Here is an 18,681-nt window from a genome sequence, read left to right on the forward strand (position 1 = left end):
GGAAGCTGAGCTTGGGCACGCCTTTTCCCAGTGGCGAAAAGGAGCACTCCGAGCTGACTCATAGTCTGGTCCAGGCAACCAGTAAAGGCATCCGAGATCATTCTGACGGTTGAGCTCATGCTGTGGGACCTGGTGGACATGTGACCTGCTTTTCCCATACGTGATTACTTTTTTTTTTTTTTTGTCTTTTCTAGGGTTGCACCTGGGGCATATGGAGGTTCCCAGGCTAGGGGTCCAATTGGAGCTGTAGCTGCGGGCCCATGCCAGAGCCACAGCAACGCGGGATCCGAGCCGCATCTGTGACCTACACCACAGCTCACAGCAATGCCGGATCCTTAACCCACTGAGCGAGGCCAGGGATCGAACCCGCAACCCCATGGTTCCTAGTCAGATTCATTAACCGCTGAGCCACGATGGGAACTCCAACATGATTACTTTTTTTTTTTTAACTAATGCCTTTATTTTTATTTATTTATTTATTTTTTGGTCTTTTTGCCATTTCTTGGGCCGCTCCTGCGGCATATGGAGGTTCCCAGGCTAGGGGTCCAATCGGAGCTGTAGCCACCGGCCTACGCCAGAGCCACAGCAACGCGGGATCCGAGCCGCGTCTGCGACCTACACCACAGCTCACGGCAACGCCGGATTGTTAACCCACTGAGCAAAGGCAGGGATCGAACCCGCAACCTCATGGTTCCTAGTCGGATTCGTTAACCACTGCGCCACGACGGGAACTCCAACATGATTACTTTTAATTAAATGGTGAAGCTTAATTTTATGCCTTATTAGCTCAGCGGTAACCAACTCTTGCTGGTGACCATGAGGATGTGGGTTCGATCCTTGGCTTCGCTCAGTGGGTTAAGAATCCAGCGTTGCTGTGAGCTGTGGTGTCAGTCACAGATGAGGCTTGGATCCCACGTTGCTGTGGCTGTGGTATAGGCCGGCAGCTGGAGCTCTGATTCGACCCTTAACCTGGGAACTTCCACATGCTGCAGGTGTGGCCCTAAAAAGACAAAAAAAAAAAAAAAAAAAAAAAAAAAAAAAAAATTGTGCTGTATGATTGCATGTACTTCCTAAGAAGATGAAAACATAAAAATTTGCCCAGGATCATATAGCTCTTTAATCAGTGTCAAATTGGCACGTAGCTCACCGCATGTTAACTCTGCCGTCTGTTTTTTCAAGTGGGCTGTTGTCTGGGATAGATGTCCTCGTGTGTTTCTTCAGAAGTTCTGATAGTCTTTTAGAAAGTAATAAAATGATATAAAGTGATTCTCAGTTCTCTTCTTATTCTGTGGTTGTTTTTCAGGAAATTACAGACATAGTCTTTAGAATTGAGCTGTATTTTCAAGCGGCTTTACTTGGGATTATTGTTACTGCAATGCCACCTTACTTTGCCATGGAAAATGCAGAGAATCATAAGGTAATGACTCATTTAAAAAAATACAGGTATAGCTTGCTAAAAACAAAGTAGAAGAAAAAATTAACCTGTTTTGTGTGAGTAAAAGATGTACATGCAGTTCTTAATTTCAAGAGTAAGTAAATAGAGGAGTTCCCTTGTGGGAACTAGTGTATTAAAGATCCAGCATAGTCACGGCAGTGGCTCAGACGGCAGCTGTGGCACAGGCTTGATCCCTTGCCCAGAACTTCCGCATACCTTGGTCACAGCCAAAAAAAAAAAAAAAAAAAAAAAAAAAGAAAGAAAGTAAATGGAGTCTAACTACATTTATTATGATAATAGTAGGACCTCTCACTTATATCTGCGTGCTTGCTTCAGAGGTTACATCCTTTAATCCTTACCACATGGTGAGGTAAGTTGTCTGTTACCCGCTTTCTGTAGGTCAGGGGACAGAGGCTGGGCGTTCATATACCGTGCCCAAGTTGACAGGGCTTGTTTAAGTGGTGGATCTAGAACTGTGATCCTTATGTTCTCCATTGGTAGAGCGCTGCTCTTTTTTAACCTTTAACAGAATATCTGGAATGTATAAGGAACTAAATTTTCATTAAATGAAAAAAAAAAAAAGATAGAAAATGATTGTGATCACCAGGGCCTAGGAAAACTGCTTTGTGGACAGAGGGTTTGTTTTTTTTCTTATTTCACCTTCTTGTCTTCTGGCTTCCACTCTGCTGAGGTTGTCTCTTACTCCTCTAATCAAAATTCTCATCCTCTCCCTGGCTGTTCTTAGTTCATTGGACACAGATTTGTCTGAATTAATTTATACGGGGTAATGGTTGATGAAGTTAAGCCTCATAGCATAACTGCATTAGGTCTTTTGATAATTTTCTTTAGTGGAAAAGTAATGCTTGAGTCTCAGGACATATTTTTAAAACATATTCCATTTTTCTGTTATATATATATACTTTTTTCATTGTACTGATTTAGAAAATATAAGAAAATATAAGGAAAATAAAAAGTATCTCTAACCCCCCACTACTCAGATTGAAAACTTACTAGACAATTGCATTTTTTTCTTTTTTGTTTCAACTTATACACTTTAATTCAAATTTTTATTGAGCAATAATTCATATTAAGTTATAAGGCATTACAGCAAGACCGCATGTTCCCTTCCCCACTCACTGTACCCCAGTAATAACATCTTGCCAAATTGTAGTCCAGTATCACATGTAGGATGTTGACACAGGTGTGGTCCAGGTTCAAGCATCACCATGAAGAGTCCTTCTATTGTCCTTTCAAGCCCACACACCCACCTCACCCCTCCCTGACTTCTGGCAACTACTAGTCTGTTCTCCATTTCTATAGTGTTCATATTTTAAGAATGTATAATTGGAATCACGTCATATCAGCTTTTTTCACCCAGCATAATTCCCAGGAAATGCATCCAATTTGTATGTATAAATTGCTGGGTAGTATCTGTGCTGTGGGTCTCCATTGTCCCCAGTCTGGGCTGTTATGAATTAAGCTGCTGTGAACATTTGCTACAGGTTTTTGTGTGAACATAGCTTTTCATTTCTCTGGGATGATCCCCAAGAGTATAATTGCTGTGTCGTGTGGTGATTGCATATTTAGTTTTATAAGAAACCGTTGATCTGTTTTCTAGAGTGGGTAAACCATTTTACATTCTCACCAACAGATGTCTAAATGACAAAACTAGATTATCCGAAATAACTGTGTTTGACTTGGTCTGTTTTGCACTTATGTTGGAATTTATATTTCTGTTCTTTTAATTCACTGAATGCAAATGTGGTTCAGTTTTAAAAATTATTTATTCTCCTTTTCTTAACTAATCTTTACAGTCCATTCTTCTCTTACCTCATCTATGGGAGCTTTTTCATATAATAGCTTTAATTATTAGCAGTGGATGTTTTCATAGATGACATAAATCAACTGAATAAGATTATGAGGTATTTGGATTTATGAAAAAATTTTAAAATTGCAGAGTAAATAATGAGAGTGTTAAGAAAACTGTGGTCATTTAGGTTTACTGTTCATACACAGGATAATGCTGTTCCCTTGTGGCAGTTATAACAGCTAACATTTTTGTACCACACAAGAGTACTGAAAAGGCTTTCAAAGGCATCATCAGTACAAAGTTTCACACTTAGGCTGAAAGTGCAGTGTAAATCAGAGGGTGCTGGGCCATTTGTTAGTATTTTCATGAGAGGTCAGTATTTAAAAGTGAGAATCTTTTTTCTTAGATTTTTATTTTATATTGCTACAGAATTTCAAAAGCGGTTATGTTTTTGCTGCTTATTGTTTGCACAGCTATAACTTTGTGACACTTTTTACTTTGTGTGTGTGTGTTTCTTAGCGGCACTGCTGCACTCCGATGCTGAAAAATTTTGTTGTTACACTTGAGAAATAATGAGCCAAATTAAAAGCTCAATGGAATTTTGGCTATACGGTGGGCTCTGTTACCTATCAACTGGGAATGTGGCCTTTTTTGTTGATTTAAATGAGTTCTACATTTTACTGGAGTTTTTTGTTTGTACGATGTTTAAAATTATAATCAGTTTTTCCTCTCTTTTTTTTTGGTAGATCAAAGCTTATACTCAACTTAAACTTTCCGGTCTTTTGCCATCTGCCTATTGGATTGGACAAGCTATTGTCGATATCCCCTTATTTTTTGTTGTCCTTATTTTGATGCTGGGAAGTTTATTTGCATTTCATTATGGATTATATTTATATGCTGTAAAGTTCCTTTCTGTGGTAAGTTACTTACATCAGTTGTACTCATGCTACTTATAAATAAAATGTTATTTTAAAAAACCAATTCTCTGATTAATTTTGATGTTACAGAAAATAGAACCAGCACCTATTTAATTATTGTATATGATTACCTGTAACCAGTGCAATTCATATTGCTATAAATGATTTTTAAAGACAATAACTTTACCGTTATAAAATAATTCCTTGAAACAGAGATGGTCTTTCATGTAGGCTACCTCTTTATATGTAATCAGGAGTATTTATACAGCCCTTCCTTAAAATGTCGTCTTTGTCATAAACAAGTGGCTCTTTTATTCCACAATTTAAAGTGTGGCTTAAAACACTAAGGAAGAGTATGCTTTGCATTCATATTCATATGTCAGTGACTGATACTGGAGCCTTTCCTATGAATTATATTAGGAAAAAGGGAAAACAGAGCTAGGTTGGGGTTGCTGAAAGTAAAGAGCATTTTTGCCAGAGATCATACTGACTTACACAATAATTTCTACCTTATAAATTAATAAATGTTTTTCTTAAAAATTTACCAAATGCTTTAAGTGCTGTTTGTTAAAACAGTAAGTAATAGTTGCTTGAGATTGATAAAGTTGTAACCTGCTGTGCTTGCTTTTTATAATCAGATGATAAGAGATGGCATTTTACTTGGCATAAAAAAGAACTACAAACAGTGTTTAGTTTAAATGACTTATTCAAGATTGTGTAAACAGTTAAAAACATGAATTTTATTGGCTTAGAAATGTGGATGCTAAGTCCTTATGTAACCACAATTTCAGTTTTTGGAGTGATTCGTTGAGCATTAAAACTTGAAGAATACTTATGCCTTCGAATAAAGCTTGAAGAATAATTATTCCTCATGTTTTAATATGACTGGTATTTTACATCATATGTACTGCTCACTACTCACATTTTAAAATAAAAATACACATTTCTGTTTTACAGGTTTTTTGCCTCATTGGTTACGTTCCATCTGTTATTCTGTTTACCTATATTACTTCTTTCACGTTTAAAAAAATTGTAAATACCAAAGAATTTTGGTCATTTATCTATTCTGTGGTAAGTCACATTTTGAATTATTTCCTCTCACTTTCGTAGCATGTTATTCGAAAGCCATACTCAAAAATGATGCTCTGTCTCTTCGAAGTGCAGAGCTGAGGTAGCTAGCTAGCAGCACCTTTTTGTGTGTGTGTTTGTATTCAGCACCACCCACTCCATGAAGGGACACTATCTTGTTGCATTTAACAGCTGGCATGGCAGGGATGCCAACTGGCACCCACGCTCTGACGCTTCCTGGCTAAGTGCTGTGTCTCCATGTTTTATTAGACGATTGAAAGCATAGTTAATGCTAAGGCACACAGTAAGTTTGTGTGACATTTTTAAACATCTTTTCACATGTTTTCTCATTTTTTTTTTCTTTAGACAGCGTTAGCTTGCATTGCAGTCACTGAAATAACTTACTTTATGGAATACACTGTTACAGCTATTCTTCATTATACCTTTTGCCTACTCATACCCATCTACCCACTTCTGGGGTGCCTGATTTGTTTCATTAAGGTAGGTCTTTAGATGTTTTCATATTTTTAAAAAAGCAAAGTAAATACTGCCTAATCTTTGGGATCTGAGTTCTTGTGCTGAAATAGTTTTTATTTATTTATTTATTTATTGGGTTTGTAAGGGTTATTTGGGGTGGGGGGGGTGAACTCCCCTCCCTCAGTCCCCTAGAAATGCCACCCTGGTGGGCAGGGTGCCTGGTTTGAGGGGCCAGCAGAGGTAGTCATCACTCGAAATCTTCTCCAGATTCCGGCCCAGAAGTCCACAGACAGCTCTGTTTACCATGAAATAGATCTCCTTAGAAAGGGGTTGAATTAGAAGGCCTTCTGGAAAATTGCATACATTTTATAGAAGAGGGCCACAGAGCCCTTTCAGCACCCCAGACAGGTGGATCACCCAGAGTCACAAAATGCTGAAATAGTTTTAAAAAAAATCAGAAGCATCAGGTTAGCTGCTACTGCTTGATTTAGATATTATTCATGTAGCAGTTTAAAATTACTGTGGAATCTTTTTAAGCCTGTTTTTAAACTGAATTCTCAAAGGAGAAGGACTGTGTTCATTACATGTTCTTTCGTGCCCAAGACAGTGTTCACAAATTAGAACTGTGATCTGATGCCAGTCAGTATTTGTTTGGGGGGGAATTGAAAGATTAAAATGTCTTATACTGTACAATGACAAGAGAAAAATAAAGTGTGAGAGACTTTTTTCAAGGAAAAAATAGAGAAACCCGTTGGTTTTGTTAAGCCTGGTTAGTTGAAAACAATTTCCATGTGATTAGAAAAAAAATTGAAGTGATGAGGTATTAACCTAGGAGGATTGGTGATTCGGTGCACAAACCGACCTCTCTCCCCTCCCTTCTTTTTGGCTTCAGCTTATAAGTTTAATTTATACGTACTCTGATAGGAATATTTGGGGGGTGAGGAACATTTTAATCTAACTGCAAAACATGGCTGTTAATATTAATAGCTAGCTAATGTATAGAGAAGATGTTTGCTGTTAAATAATTTTTGTTTGTCTGTTTGTTTTAATACAAATATTTCCCCACACTACAGCTAAAAGAAAATTGTTTCTCTGCTCACAACACTTCTGACACCAAATGTTTGGGTTTTTCCTCTTACCTCAAGCAATTCTGACACTGACCAGAGTTAGCACAGACCCCATGGGTTAAGGGTTCAGTCCCACAGTCTACCCCCCACCCCACCTCAGATTCCAGTTGCAGGTTGTGGGTCCCCAGGTTACGCATGGTTCTGTCTCATTCGGCTACAAATCAGGGGTTCCCATGAACCCCCTTTGCAGAAGGCTCCGTAATTTGCCGTAATGGCTCACAGACGTGGGGGAGCCGTCTGCCTACTATCATTGCTATATTATAATGGATGTACAAAGAGCCCGATGAAGAGGGTCACAGGGCGAGCTCCAGAAGGGCCCTGAGTGCAGAGCTCTGTCCCTCTGCAGGATGGCACCAGCCATCCTCCCAGCATGTGGATGCTTCCCGAACCCCATGTGTAGGGACCCCGTGGAGGTCCCATTACGTAGGCATGATGACTTAACCAGTCTCCAAACTCTGCCCACCTTCTTGGCAGTGAGCAGATGGGGCTGAAAGTTCCAGTTTCTGTCTCTGGGCCACTCCTCTGGTATCAGCCTCCATCCTCCAGCGTCACCTTGTCAGCATAAACTCAGCTGAGGTTGAGGGGCTTGTTTAAATACATTCCTAACACCCCTGTCACTCAGGAAATTACAAGGGTTTTAGAAATTCTGTCCCAGGAACTGGGATCAAAGACCAATATCATTATATCATTATGTCACAGCCCTATATAAATTTTCAACAATTTTTGTCTTAGATTTCTTGGCAGACTACTCAGAAAAGTGAGAACACCTACACCCCATGGGATAAGCTTTTGGTGGCTGTTATATCGGTAAGAAATAACCATGTTAGCATGTTACCTTAAGAATGATTTGGTTATGTGATATTAACTCTCTTTTTAGTTTTTATACTGTTGCATAAAAATGAAGGTGCATAGAAAGTCAAGTGGGTTAGTTAATGCTACCTAATGTGCATTTCAGTGATAATACCTTCTGCTTGCTGAATACATCCACTTTAATATACTTGGCTTTTTCGTATATTATTAATTCTATTTAATAATAATTCTGGCTTCCATAGAAGCAAAAACAAAGCTTTTCAAAAAGATCGTAATTTAGGGAAGTTCCCATGTGGCTCAGTGGGTTAAGGATCCAGCGTTGCTGCAGCTGTGGCTCAGGTTACAACTGTGACACGGGTTCAATCCCTGAGCCGGAAACTTCCACATGGCTGAACTGCAGCCAAAAAAATGAAAGATAGAAATTATAATTTAGGAAGCTGACAACGAATGAACTTTACAGAGACAGAAAAATATGTGAAGGATAATTTTACTAAAAATCTATCATTTATGTTGAACTCATTGTATGATGTGCAAAAAAAAAAATTGTGATCATTTTTTCAGTGATGGTAAGGAACCTGATATGTGTGATTTTGGTTCTGTTGGTATAGGGAGAAAAAAACCAACCAAAATAATTCAGTCATGAGCTGTTACATGTTTTTCTTTTAGCCTTACCTGCAGTGTGTGCTGTGGATTTTCCTCTTACAGTACTATGAGAAAAAATACGGAAGCAGGTCGTTAAGAAAGGATCCCTTTTTCAGGTCAGTTAATTTTTTGTTTTTGTTTTTGTCTTTTTGCCATTTCTTGGGCCGCTCCTGCGGCATATGGAGGTTCCCAGGCTAGGGGTCCAATCGGAGCTGTAGCCACCGGCCTACGCCAGAGCCACAGCAACGCGGGATCCGAGCCGCGTCTGCAACCTACACCACAGCTCACGGCAACGCCAGATCGTTAACCCACTGAGCAAGGGCAGGGACCGAACCCACAACCTCATGGTTCCTAGTCGGATTCGTTAACCACTGCGCCACGACGGGAACTCCTAATTTCTTTTTAATTTAATTTTTTTTTCAGTATATTTGGCAGTGTTGTGCAAGCAACACCATAATCTAATTTTAGATCATTTCCATCACCCCCGAAACAAGCTTTGTATCCATTAGTAGCCACTCCCCCCCCCCAGCTGCCCCCAGCCCTGTATAACCGCTAATCTGCTTTCTGTCTCTATAAACCTATTTCACATATTCATATACATGGAATTCTACACGATGTGGTGGTTTTGTTTGTTGTTGTTGTTGTTTGTTTGGTCTGATTTCTTTAGCATGATGTTCGGGAGGCTCATCAGTGAGCGCCTGTAGCAATACTTCATCGCCTTTTTTTTTTTTTTTTTTTTTTTTTTTTGCTGAGTAATCAGACACTGTAGGGATATATATCACACTTGATCTTTCCTATCAGTTGATGAGCATTTGAGCTGTTTTCACTCTTTGGCTGTTGTGAGTCATGCTATGAAGCACTTTGAGTGCAGGTATTTGTATGGACATAGCTTTTCATCTCTCTTGTGTGGACACCTGGGAGTGGAATTGATGGGTCATGTGGTAGCTTTATGAAGAACTGCCAGACTGTTTTCCAAAGTGGCTGCATCGTTTTAGCTTCTTACCAGGAATGGATGACGGTTCTGTTTTCTCCACATTCGTGCCCATACGTATCACCGTCGTTTTGATTTTAGCTATTCTAGTGGGTGCAAATTGGTGTCTTGGTGAGGTTTTCATTTGCATTTCCCTGACGATTTCTGATGTTGAGCATCTTTTCATGTGCCTGTGGTCCATTCTTAGATCTCCTTTGGAGACATGCCAATTTGAGTCCTTTGCTCATTTAAAAAATTGGGTTGTCTTTGTATTATTGAGTTGTGAGTTTTTGATCTATTCTGGATACAAATCTCTTTTGTCATATACGACTTGAAAGTATTTTCCCCAAGTCTGTGCATTTTCTTTTCTCAGGATATTTTTAAAGGAGAGAGCTATTTATTGAACTATGGCTATTGGTACTAAATTGGTACTGAATTTCTTTTTTTGTTTTACATACATTTATTTATTTGCTGAATATTAACATCCTACAGAAAACTGCAGCGTATTGATAAATGTTGGATGGATATTTATTTATTTATTCTTTTGGGGCTGCACCTGTGGCACATGGAAGTTCCCAGGCCAGGGATGGAATCCAGGCCACAGCAGAGACAACGCCGGATCCTTAACCCACTGCACCACAGCAGTTATTTATTAACTACCGGGTACTCCCCACATCCAGGTTCCCCTTCATCTTCACCCTTATTCCTGCTGTCATTTTGGGTGAGATTTCAACATCCATATCGATAACTTTTCCAACACCATAACCCCTCAGTTCCAAGCCCATGACTTTGGTCTCTGTTCCACTTCCCCTGTCTGAGAGCGATGGCCGACACTGCATATGCTCATCACGGTAAACTCAGCTTTGTTTGCCGCCCCTGTCCCCAGGTCCGCACCTTCCCGTCCGTCCTTTCCCAGAGCTCCCAAGCCTTTTCTGTATTCCTCAGATTCGCAGATTCCTCTCATCTCATTTCTTACTTCTCAGTAGATGATTTTGCATCTCTCTCAGAAAACAGAAGCACCTAATTATAAATAAAATGTGTACACACTTATCCACACCTTTCATTTTTTTTTGCTTTTTCCCAGACCCAGAGGAAGCTGTCCCTCCTGCTTTTATTCTGTCTGCTTATGAATGCTGCCCAGTTTCTCTTTCTATATCTTTCCCTTGTGGATCTTAGTGGGGTATTTTTTCCTTTGGGAGAGGGTCACTTTTGTCTCAAGTAAACAAAAGAAATAGATGTCAGAACTCATGAATCTCATGTAAGCCTGACTCCTTCTCAGGCTCTAATCCCATCTCTGTCCTTTCAGAGCCAAAAAAACCCTCCCTCCCTCTCCAGTTTCTCACCTCCCATTCACTCCTTGACTCTCTGCCCTTACCTCTTGACTTCTGCTGTTTTCAGTAAGGTAACTAATGACTTCCTCTTTGTCTTGTCAGGTAGGCTCAACTCTAATCTGCAGCCTTTAATGTGATTGATTCTTCCTCAAACTTTTCTTCCATTTCTTTTTTTTTTCCCCCCATAATGTCCACTCCTATTTGCCTCTTTACCTCTCTTAATGGTACTTCAGAAATTCCTTTGGAAGCACTTTTTCCTGAGGACTCTGACCTCAGCCTCCACATCCCTGCTGCCCCGGTGTCTCATGTACACCCAAGATGTAAATGCTTTGCAAGCAGGATCTCTGCTGTATTGTTAGTCTTTTTAACTTTCTGTGAACCAGTGCTTGACACATACTGGTCATAAGTAATTATTGAATAAATGACTGAACTTAGATAATATCATTCAGATGATGTCAGTGAATGAAAAATAGCTCTAGAATCTGCGCTGTTAAGAGACAACTGATCTCTGATAACAGATATATATGTATGCATACAGTTGATATATTTTTCAGTCTTTGTGTAGTGTTTGAATTTCTTACTTTTTAAATTATTTAAAAATTAATTATACTTTCAGAACCTTTTCAACAAAGTCCAAAACTAGGAAGTTTCCAGAACCACCAAACAATGAAGATGAAGATGAAGATGTCAAAGCTGAAAGACTAAAGGTCAAAGAGTTGATGAGCTGCCAGTGTTGTGAGGAGGTAATTTAGTTTTTATTGCCCAGGGCATGCAAGGATCATTTTCTCAGGCACAAGAATTAACCTGGAAAAGATTCTTCTTTCATATGGATCAATCTGGGAAAAGTTCGTCTTTGGAAAAATATTTTTTGTCCACTTACTTTTAAATAAGCTGCTATTTCAGTCATAAATGGATATTTATTCATACAGTACCCTTTACTGGCCAATATAGTTCCTGTGATTTGGACATGAGGTGTGTATGGCCTGTCATTTAGTGATAGATATCTGATTTATAATTGTCTTTTTATTTTAATTTTATTGATTTTTTTTCGGCGGGGGCCATGCCCGTGGCATGCAGAAGTTACCGGGCCAGAGATAGAACCTGCCCCACAGCAGTGACAACGCCAGATCCTTAACCGGCTGAGCCAGCAGAGAACTCCAGTAACTCTCTTTCTAAATCCTATTTCCCTTCTTAGAAACCAGCCATTATGGTCAATAATTTGCATAAGGAATATGAAGACAAGAAAGACTTTCTTCCTACAAGAAAAGTAAAGAAAGTGGCAAATAAATATGTGTCCTTCTGTGTGAAAAAAGGCTGGTATTTAATTATTTTTTCTTAAATAGCTTTTCCAGAAGAGTCATTTCCATTGCTGAGTTTGATTTACCTGTGATGATTTTTCTCTTGATTCTTTTAGGAGAGATCTTGGGACTGTTGGGTCCAAATGGTGCGGGCAAGAGCACAATTATTAATATTCTGGTTGGTGATATTGAACCAACTTCAGGCCAGGTATGATATAAATATGAGTATGGTTTGTGTTGTCTATCATTTACATTTTTAATTAAAAGAAATTGCTCAGCGACAAATAGGATGTTGATGCTTGGGTTTTGTGTTTGTCGTGTTAAGTTTTTAGGGTAGCTTGATCAAATTCTAATCCTTTTGGTTATCTCTGAAGATAACATCATAGTAAAATTTTCTCACACACGTGCAGAATGCACGCACAATTAGTACTCCGCTTTTCGACTGTTACCAGCACGGTGATTTGTCTGCTGACTTAATAGAAGACCATCGTAGTAACGATGGAAACAAAGGCGCTAACCACCACCCTGCCATCAGTTAGCCTTTGATTCTAAACGTGTCACTGGCCACTTTGTGGAGACCTCGAAGAGCTGCTCTCATACCCGTCCCGCTTCTCCACCCCGTGGTTCCTTCCCACTGCTTCCCCGGGAAATGCCAGGCACTCTTTATTCTTTTTCTTTTGCCTTCGAGGTTCCTTATATCGGCTCTTCCTTACCCCTTAGAAAACCAAATGACCAAATTCACTATTTCCTTGTCTCAAAAATCCCCTTTCAACAGGCCCCCTGGTCCTCCTCCTTAGAATTGAGCTGCTCCAGCTGCATTCCTAGTCGCCCTTTCTGGCCACGTCACTGAAGTCCCATTGCGCTACGTCTGTCCTTCCTTCATCAGAAAGGAGCGGGAAGCTGACCTACTCTGACGCTAGGAGGGAGTTAGAATTAACCCACTGGCCACTTCCTTCACAATGTTAAGCCAAAACAGTTACTTAAAATTGGCTTGTATTTCTCCAGGTGTTTCTAGGAGATTATTCTTCAGACCCATCTGAAGATGATGATTCCGCTAAGTGTATGGGCTACTGTCCTCAGATAAACCCGCTGTGGCCAGATATTACCTTACAGGAACATTTCGAAATTTACGGAGCTGTGAAAGGAATGAGTGCAGGTGACATGAAAGAGGTCATAAATCGGTAAAATATCGTCATTAGAACCCTTTTGCTGCCCAGGGGGGATGTTTACATTCTGCAGTTTTACAATTTCATAGCAGGCATTTCCACAAATCTTAATTTTCATAGAAAAAAATCATCACTTTTTCATATATCCTTTACCAAGTTGTGACAGCCTTGGAAATGAAAAGGAAACATTTTTTACTTCTAATTACAGAATAAATGTACCTGTAAATGTCACGAAACCTATTTTAATTTAAAGTGAATCTTTCTATTTTTTTTTTTGTCTTTTCGGTTTTTTTGTCCTTCTAGGGCCGCACCCACGGCATATGGAGGTTCCCAGGCTAGGGGTCCAACTGGAGCTGTAGCCGCCGGCCTATGCCACAGCCACAACAACATAGGATCTGCACCCTCGACCCACACCACAGCTCATGGCAATGCCAGATCCTTAACCCACTGAACAAGGCCAGGGATTGAACCTGCGTCCTCATGGCTGCTAGTTGGGTTCGTTAACTGCTGAGCCATGATGGGAACTCCCCTAAAGTGAGCCTTTCTTTTTTTTTTTTTTTTTTTTTTTTGTCTTTTTGCCATTTCTTGGGCCACTCCTGCGGCATATGGAGGTTCCCAGGCGAGGGGTTGAATCGGAGCTGTAGCCACCGGCCTACGCCAGAGCCACAGCAACGCGGGATCCGAGCCGCGTCTGCAACCTACACCACAGCGCACGGCAACGCCGGATCGTTAACCCACTGGGCAAGGGCAGGGATCGAACCCACAACCTCATGGTTCCTAGTCGGATTCGTTAACCACTGCGCCACGACGGGAACTCCTAAAGTGAACCTTTCAATCAAGGTATTAATTTGTTTAAAATGAGCTTTAACTGAGTAACTGTTCTTTGGAAGAAAGTGTCAGTGATCGCAAACAATTTGTGTTTTATGTATCATGTTACACACTCATTTCGCATTATCTATTTTGCAGAATAACAAATGCACTTGATTTAAAAGAACATCTTCAGAAAACGGTAAAGAAACTACCCACAGGAATTAAGCGAAAGGTACTTTTGTTAAACTACCAATATGTATCATTCAGGGCCTGACACTATCCTGATAACATTTCTTAGCGTGAAGCCTCATGAGTCCCTCCTTCCTCTGTTTTCTTTCCACCTAGTTGTGTTTCGCTCTAAGTATGCTGGGGAACCCTCCAATTACTCTGCTAGACGAACCATCTACAGGTATGGACCCTAAAGCCAAACAGCACATGTGGTGAGTATGACGTTAAAGACGCTTGAGACCCTTGTGCTCCGTCACATTTTATTTTATTTTATTTTATTTGTCTTTTTTTTTTGCTATTTCTTTGGGCCGCTCCCGCAGCATATGGAGGTTCCCAGGCTAGGGGTCGAATTGGAGCTGTAGCCACTGGCCTATGCCAGAGCCACAGCAACGCAGGATCCGCAGGATCCGAGCCGCGTCTGCAACCTACACCACAGCTCTCGGCAACGCCGGATCGTTAACCCACTGAGCAAGGGCAGGGACCAAACCTGCAACCTCATGGTTCCTAGTCGGATTCGTTAACCACTGCGCCACGAAGGGAACTCCTCCGTCACATTTTAGAAAAAAAAAAAAAAAGTTTATTTCATTACAATTCACAGTATTAGCTATATAGACATGCTGATTTAAAAGCCCACACAAAAGAAAAAAGTCATTAAACATTTCATTTCTAGAGATCCCCTACCCTTTTTAAACTGTGCTGTATTCTTCATGAAGTGTTATTAACAAGTCTGTTACGTATTCCAGAAAAACGATGAAAGCCCCATTGTCTGAATAGTTTTGAAAAGGTTTTTTCCTGTAGGAAGGAACATATATATAAGTGAACATCCCATAGTGGTATGGTCTTGCGTTGGTGTTGAAACTCGCTCTCTGGGGATTCACAGGGCTAATCAGTGACCAACTCTTTGACTCAAGATTTTCCCACGTGTAAAATGTGAGGTTTGGTTGAAATGTTAAGGGTTTGTTTCCTTCTGATTTTGTGGCTATTTTTGTTATGACATGAAATGCCATCAGTTTTTCTAATCGGTTAGCTAGCATGCATTTAACTGGTAAAAACTTTTTTGAAATTATGAACTTTCCATTTGATCGTCTTTCAGAAATAAGGTAAAATGAGTGAGATCAGAAGAATCATGGTTGAGCGGAATGCAGTAACTCTAGCAATTGATGCTTGATAAATGAAGTGAGCCAAACAGTTGGGTTTTTTGAAACTCAGGTGTTGTTATTAACATTCAGGTGCTTTCTTTTCTTCTTTGTGCTTTATTTATGTTTTGCAGGAGAGCCATTCGAACTGCATTTAAAAACAGAAAGCGGGCTGCTATTCTGACCACTCACTACATGGAGGAGGCAGAGGCAGTCTGTGATCGAGTGGCTATCATGGTGTCTGGGCAGTTAAGGTTGGTGTTGAACAGTGTGCTGCTAGGAGGTGGGGGTTGCAGCGTGGGTGCACGAGTGGATTTTGAATGCCATCAGTTCAGAAACTTAAAATAATGCATAACACATGCTAATTCAAATGTTAAAAATCTGAGTTTTTAATCCGCTTTCTGTAGAATTACTTGGAAATATGTTATTTTCTCCCCCCAAGCTGGCCAGCTACTTTGCATTTGGAATTGGCGTAATTGTTCAGCAACTTGGAGTGTTATTTTCAGCCATGATATTTGCTCTTAAAAAAATTTTTTTTCTTTTTTTTTTTATTAAAGTATAGTTGCTTTACAGTGTTGTGCCAATTTCTGTACAGCAAAGTAACCCAGTTATACATATATGTGCATTCCCCTTCTTATATTATCTTCCACTGTGATCTGTCACAAGAGACTAGATTTAATTCCCTGTGCTATACAGTAGGACCTCGTCGCTTACCCATTCTAAATGTAATAGTTTACATCTACGAACCCCAAACTCCCGGTCCATCCTACCCCATCCCCCTCCCTCTTGGCAGCCACAGTTCTGTTCTCTATATCTGTGAGTCTCTTTCTGTTTTGTAGATAGATTCATCTGTGCCACATTTTAGATTCCACATATAGGTGATATCATATGGTATTTGTCTTTCTCTTTCTGACTTACTAATCCCTAGTTTCATCCATGTTGCTGCAGGTGGCAAAATTTCATTCTTTTTATGGCTGAGTAGCATTCCCTTGTGTGTATGCACCACATCTTCTTAATCCATTCATCAAAAATATGGAACACTTCATGAATTTGTATGTCATCCTTGCACAGGGGCCGTGCTAATCTTCTCTGTATTGTTCCAATTTTAGAATATGTGCTGCTGAAGCAAGCAAGATATTTGCTCTTTTTAAAAATTGTTAGGCAGGAGTTCCCATCGTGGCTCAGCGGTAACAAACCCAACTAGTATTCGTGAGGATGCAGATTCGATCCCTGGCCTCACTCAGCGGGTTAAGGATGCTGTGAACAGTGGTATAGGTCGCAGACATGGCTTGGATCCTGCATTGCTGTGGCTGTGGCATAGGTTGGCAGCTATAGCTCCGGATTCAACCCCTAGCCTGGGGACTTCCATATGGCATAGGTGTGGCCCTAAAAAGACAAAAAAAAAAAAAAAAAGTTAGGCATTGTATTGGATTATAACCCAAAATTTAAAGTAAATATGCATGAGTTCATATATAAATAAGTGATTGAATAAATAAATGAATGTGGGAGAAGAGACAAACCTTTACAGAAAGATGCCAAATTATGTGATCTCCCAAGTTTAGGCTGCACTGGCCAGTCTCTTTAAAGTATGGAAAGGGGAGGGTAGTAAGGTTCCCGTGGAGAAATGTGACAGATACGGCCCCGAACAAGCAGTGCCACATGGTTATCACATTCCGATACACGATGAGCAAGGTACTGCAACTCCACGTTGTTTGCCTCAAAGACCCACACACCCCAGTCTGATCATAAGAAAAAGACGGATGTCCCCAAACTGAGGGACATTCTGCAGAAACACCCAACCAGTTCTCAAAACTGTCCAAGTTGTGAGAAAGAAGGAAAGCGTAAGAAACTGTCCCAGGACGATGGAGACGGAGGAGGTGTGACCCCTCCATGCAGAGGGACCCTGGATAGACCCTGGGTCAGAAGGACCTTGGAGGAGAAACCCGGGAAGTGCAGGTCATGTCTGTGAAGTTAATAGAGATACGCCAGGGCTGCTCTCTTAATTTCGACAAACGTGTCATGGCAATGTAAGGTGACAGCCTTGGGGAACTGAAGTTGGGTGAGGGGTGCATGGGGACTTTCTGTATTATCTTTTATCTTTGCAGTCTTTATATAAATTCACATGCATTCCATATCCAGTCACTTGTGATAAAATAGGATGGAAGATACTATGAGAAAAAGTATGTGTATATATATATATATATGTATATGTATAACTGGGTCACTTTGCTATACTGCAGAAATTGACAGAACATTGTAAATCAACTATAATAAAAAAATTTTTAAAAATTCACATGCATTCCAATGTAAGGATTGTAGTTAAATCACCTTTTTTTTTTTTTTTTTTTTTCTTTTTAGGGCCACACCCACAGCATGTGGAAGCTCCCAGGCTAGGGGTCGAATCCAATCTACAGCTGCCGGCCTACACCACAGCCACAGCAACGCAGGATCCATGCCATGTTTGTGACGTACACCACAGCTCACAGCAACACTGGATCCTTAACCCACTGAGCGAGGCCAGGGATCGAACCCCTGTCCTCATGGATATTAGGCTCTTTTCCGCTGTGCCACAATGGGAAGTCCCTAAATCACTTTTAAGTTTGAAGCTGTCAGGTTATTTTACATTTGCACTTTCTTCTAAAAATTACTACAGATGTATTGGGACAGTCCAACATTTGAAGAGTAAATTTGGAAAAGGATACTTTCTGGAAATTAAATTGAAGGACTGTATCGAAAACCTAGAAGTAGACCGTCTTCAAAGAGAGATTCAGTATATTTTCCCAAATGCAAACCGTCAAGAAAGGTAAAGATTTTAAAAATTTAGTCATTCTTCTTTGTAGAGAGATAGTCATAAAAATCGGTTGCTGTATTAAGGATTAGAGGAAGAATGAACGGTCACTAATATTGGACTAATGTAGTTTAATGACTGGAATTTTATGTCTAACTTAATGGTAGATCTTTCAATATGTAATAATATTAAAGTTTTAAAAGTTCTTATTCAGTGGTAAAGAGAGAGTTATTGTGCATGGAAATATTTAAGATTTCAAATGATTTTAGTCTAAATAAGTATCAAAATGAGTTATTAGTGTTTCATTTTGTCTTTTTTTTTTTTTTTTTTTTTTTGCTATTTCTTGGGCCGCTCCTGCGGCATATGGAGGTTCCCAGGCTAGGGGTCTAATCGGAGCTGTGGCCGCCGGCCTACGCCAGAGCCACAGCAACGCAGGACCCGAGCCACGTCTGCAACCTACACCACAGCTCACGGCAACGCCGGATCCTTAACCCACTGAGCAAGGGCAGGGATCGAACCCGCAACCTCATGGTTCCTTGTCGGATTCGTTAACCACTGCGCCATGACGGGAACTCCCAGCGTTTCATTTTGAACTTTTAAAATGTTGAGCTTTAATTTCAGAACATACAGTCATAGTTCCTTTTGAATTTTCCTATGTTTTATCTCTG

The 18,681-nt window shown here is 40.2% G+C and overlaps 1 protein-coding gene across 12 annotated transcripts in view; it reads left to right on the top strand.

The window, feature by feature from the left end:
* ABCA5 (ATP binding cassette subfamily A member 5) overlaps nucleotides 1-18,681 on the top strand; it is a 134,225-nt gene that overhangs the window by 112,782 nt on the left and 2,762 nt on the right. For all 12 annotated transcript variants that reach the window (XM_021068102.1, XM_021068103.1, XM_021068105.1 and 9 more), the window contains 14 exons: nucleotides 1,304-1,417; nucleotides 3,992-4,162; nucleotides 5,120-5,233; nucleotides 5,597-5,731; nucleotides 7,567-7,641; nucleotides 8,311-8,402; nucleotides 11,204-11,330; nucleotides 11,783-11,900; nucleotides 12,002-12,093; nucleotides 12,891-13,066; nucleotides 14,018-14,093; nucleotides 14,207-14,301; nucleotides 15,360-15,479; nucleotides 17,879-18,028. In XM_021068102.1, coding sequence (XP_020923761.1) covers nucleotides 1,304-1,417; nucleotides 3,992-4,162; nucleotides 5,120-5,233; nucleotides 5,597-5,731; nucleotides 7,567-7,641; nucleotides 8,311-8,402; nucleotides 11,204-11,330; nucleotides 11,783-11,900; nucleotides 12,002-12,093; nucleotides 12,891-13,066; nucleotides 14,018-14,093; nucleotides 14,207-14,301; nucleotides 15,360-15,479; nucleotides 17,879-18,028 — 1,655 coding nt within the window. The remainder of the gene's footprint in view (nucleotides 1-1,303; nucleotides 1,418-3,991; nucleotides 4,163-5,119; nucleotides 5,234-5,596; nucleotides 5,732-7,566; nucleotides 7,642-8,310; nucleotides 8,403-11,203; nucleotides 11,331-11,782; nucleotides 11,901-12,001; nucleotides 12,094-12,890; nucleotides 13,067-14,017; nucleotides 14,094-14,206; nucleotides 14,302-15,359; nucleotides 15,480-17,878; nucleotides 18,029-18,681) is intronic.

Source organism: Sus scrofa, chromosome 12 (assembly GCF_000003025.6).
Source record: "Sus scrofa isolate TJ Tabasco breed Duroc chromosome 12, Sscrofa11.1, whole genome shotgun sequence".
Lineage (NCBI taxonomy): Eukaryota > Metazoa > Chordata > Mammalia > Artiodactyla > Suidae > Sus > Sus scrofa.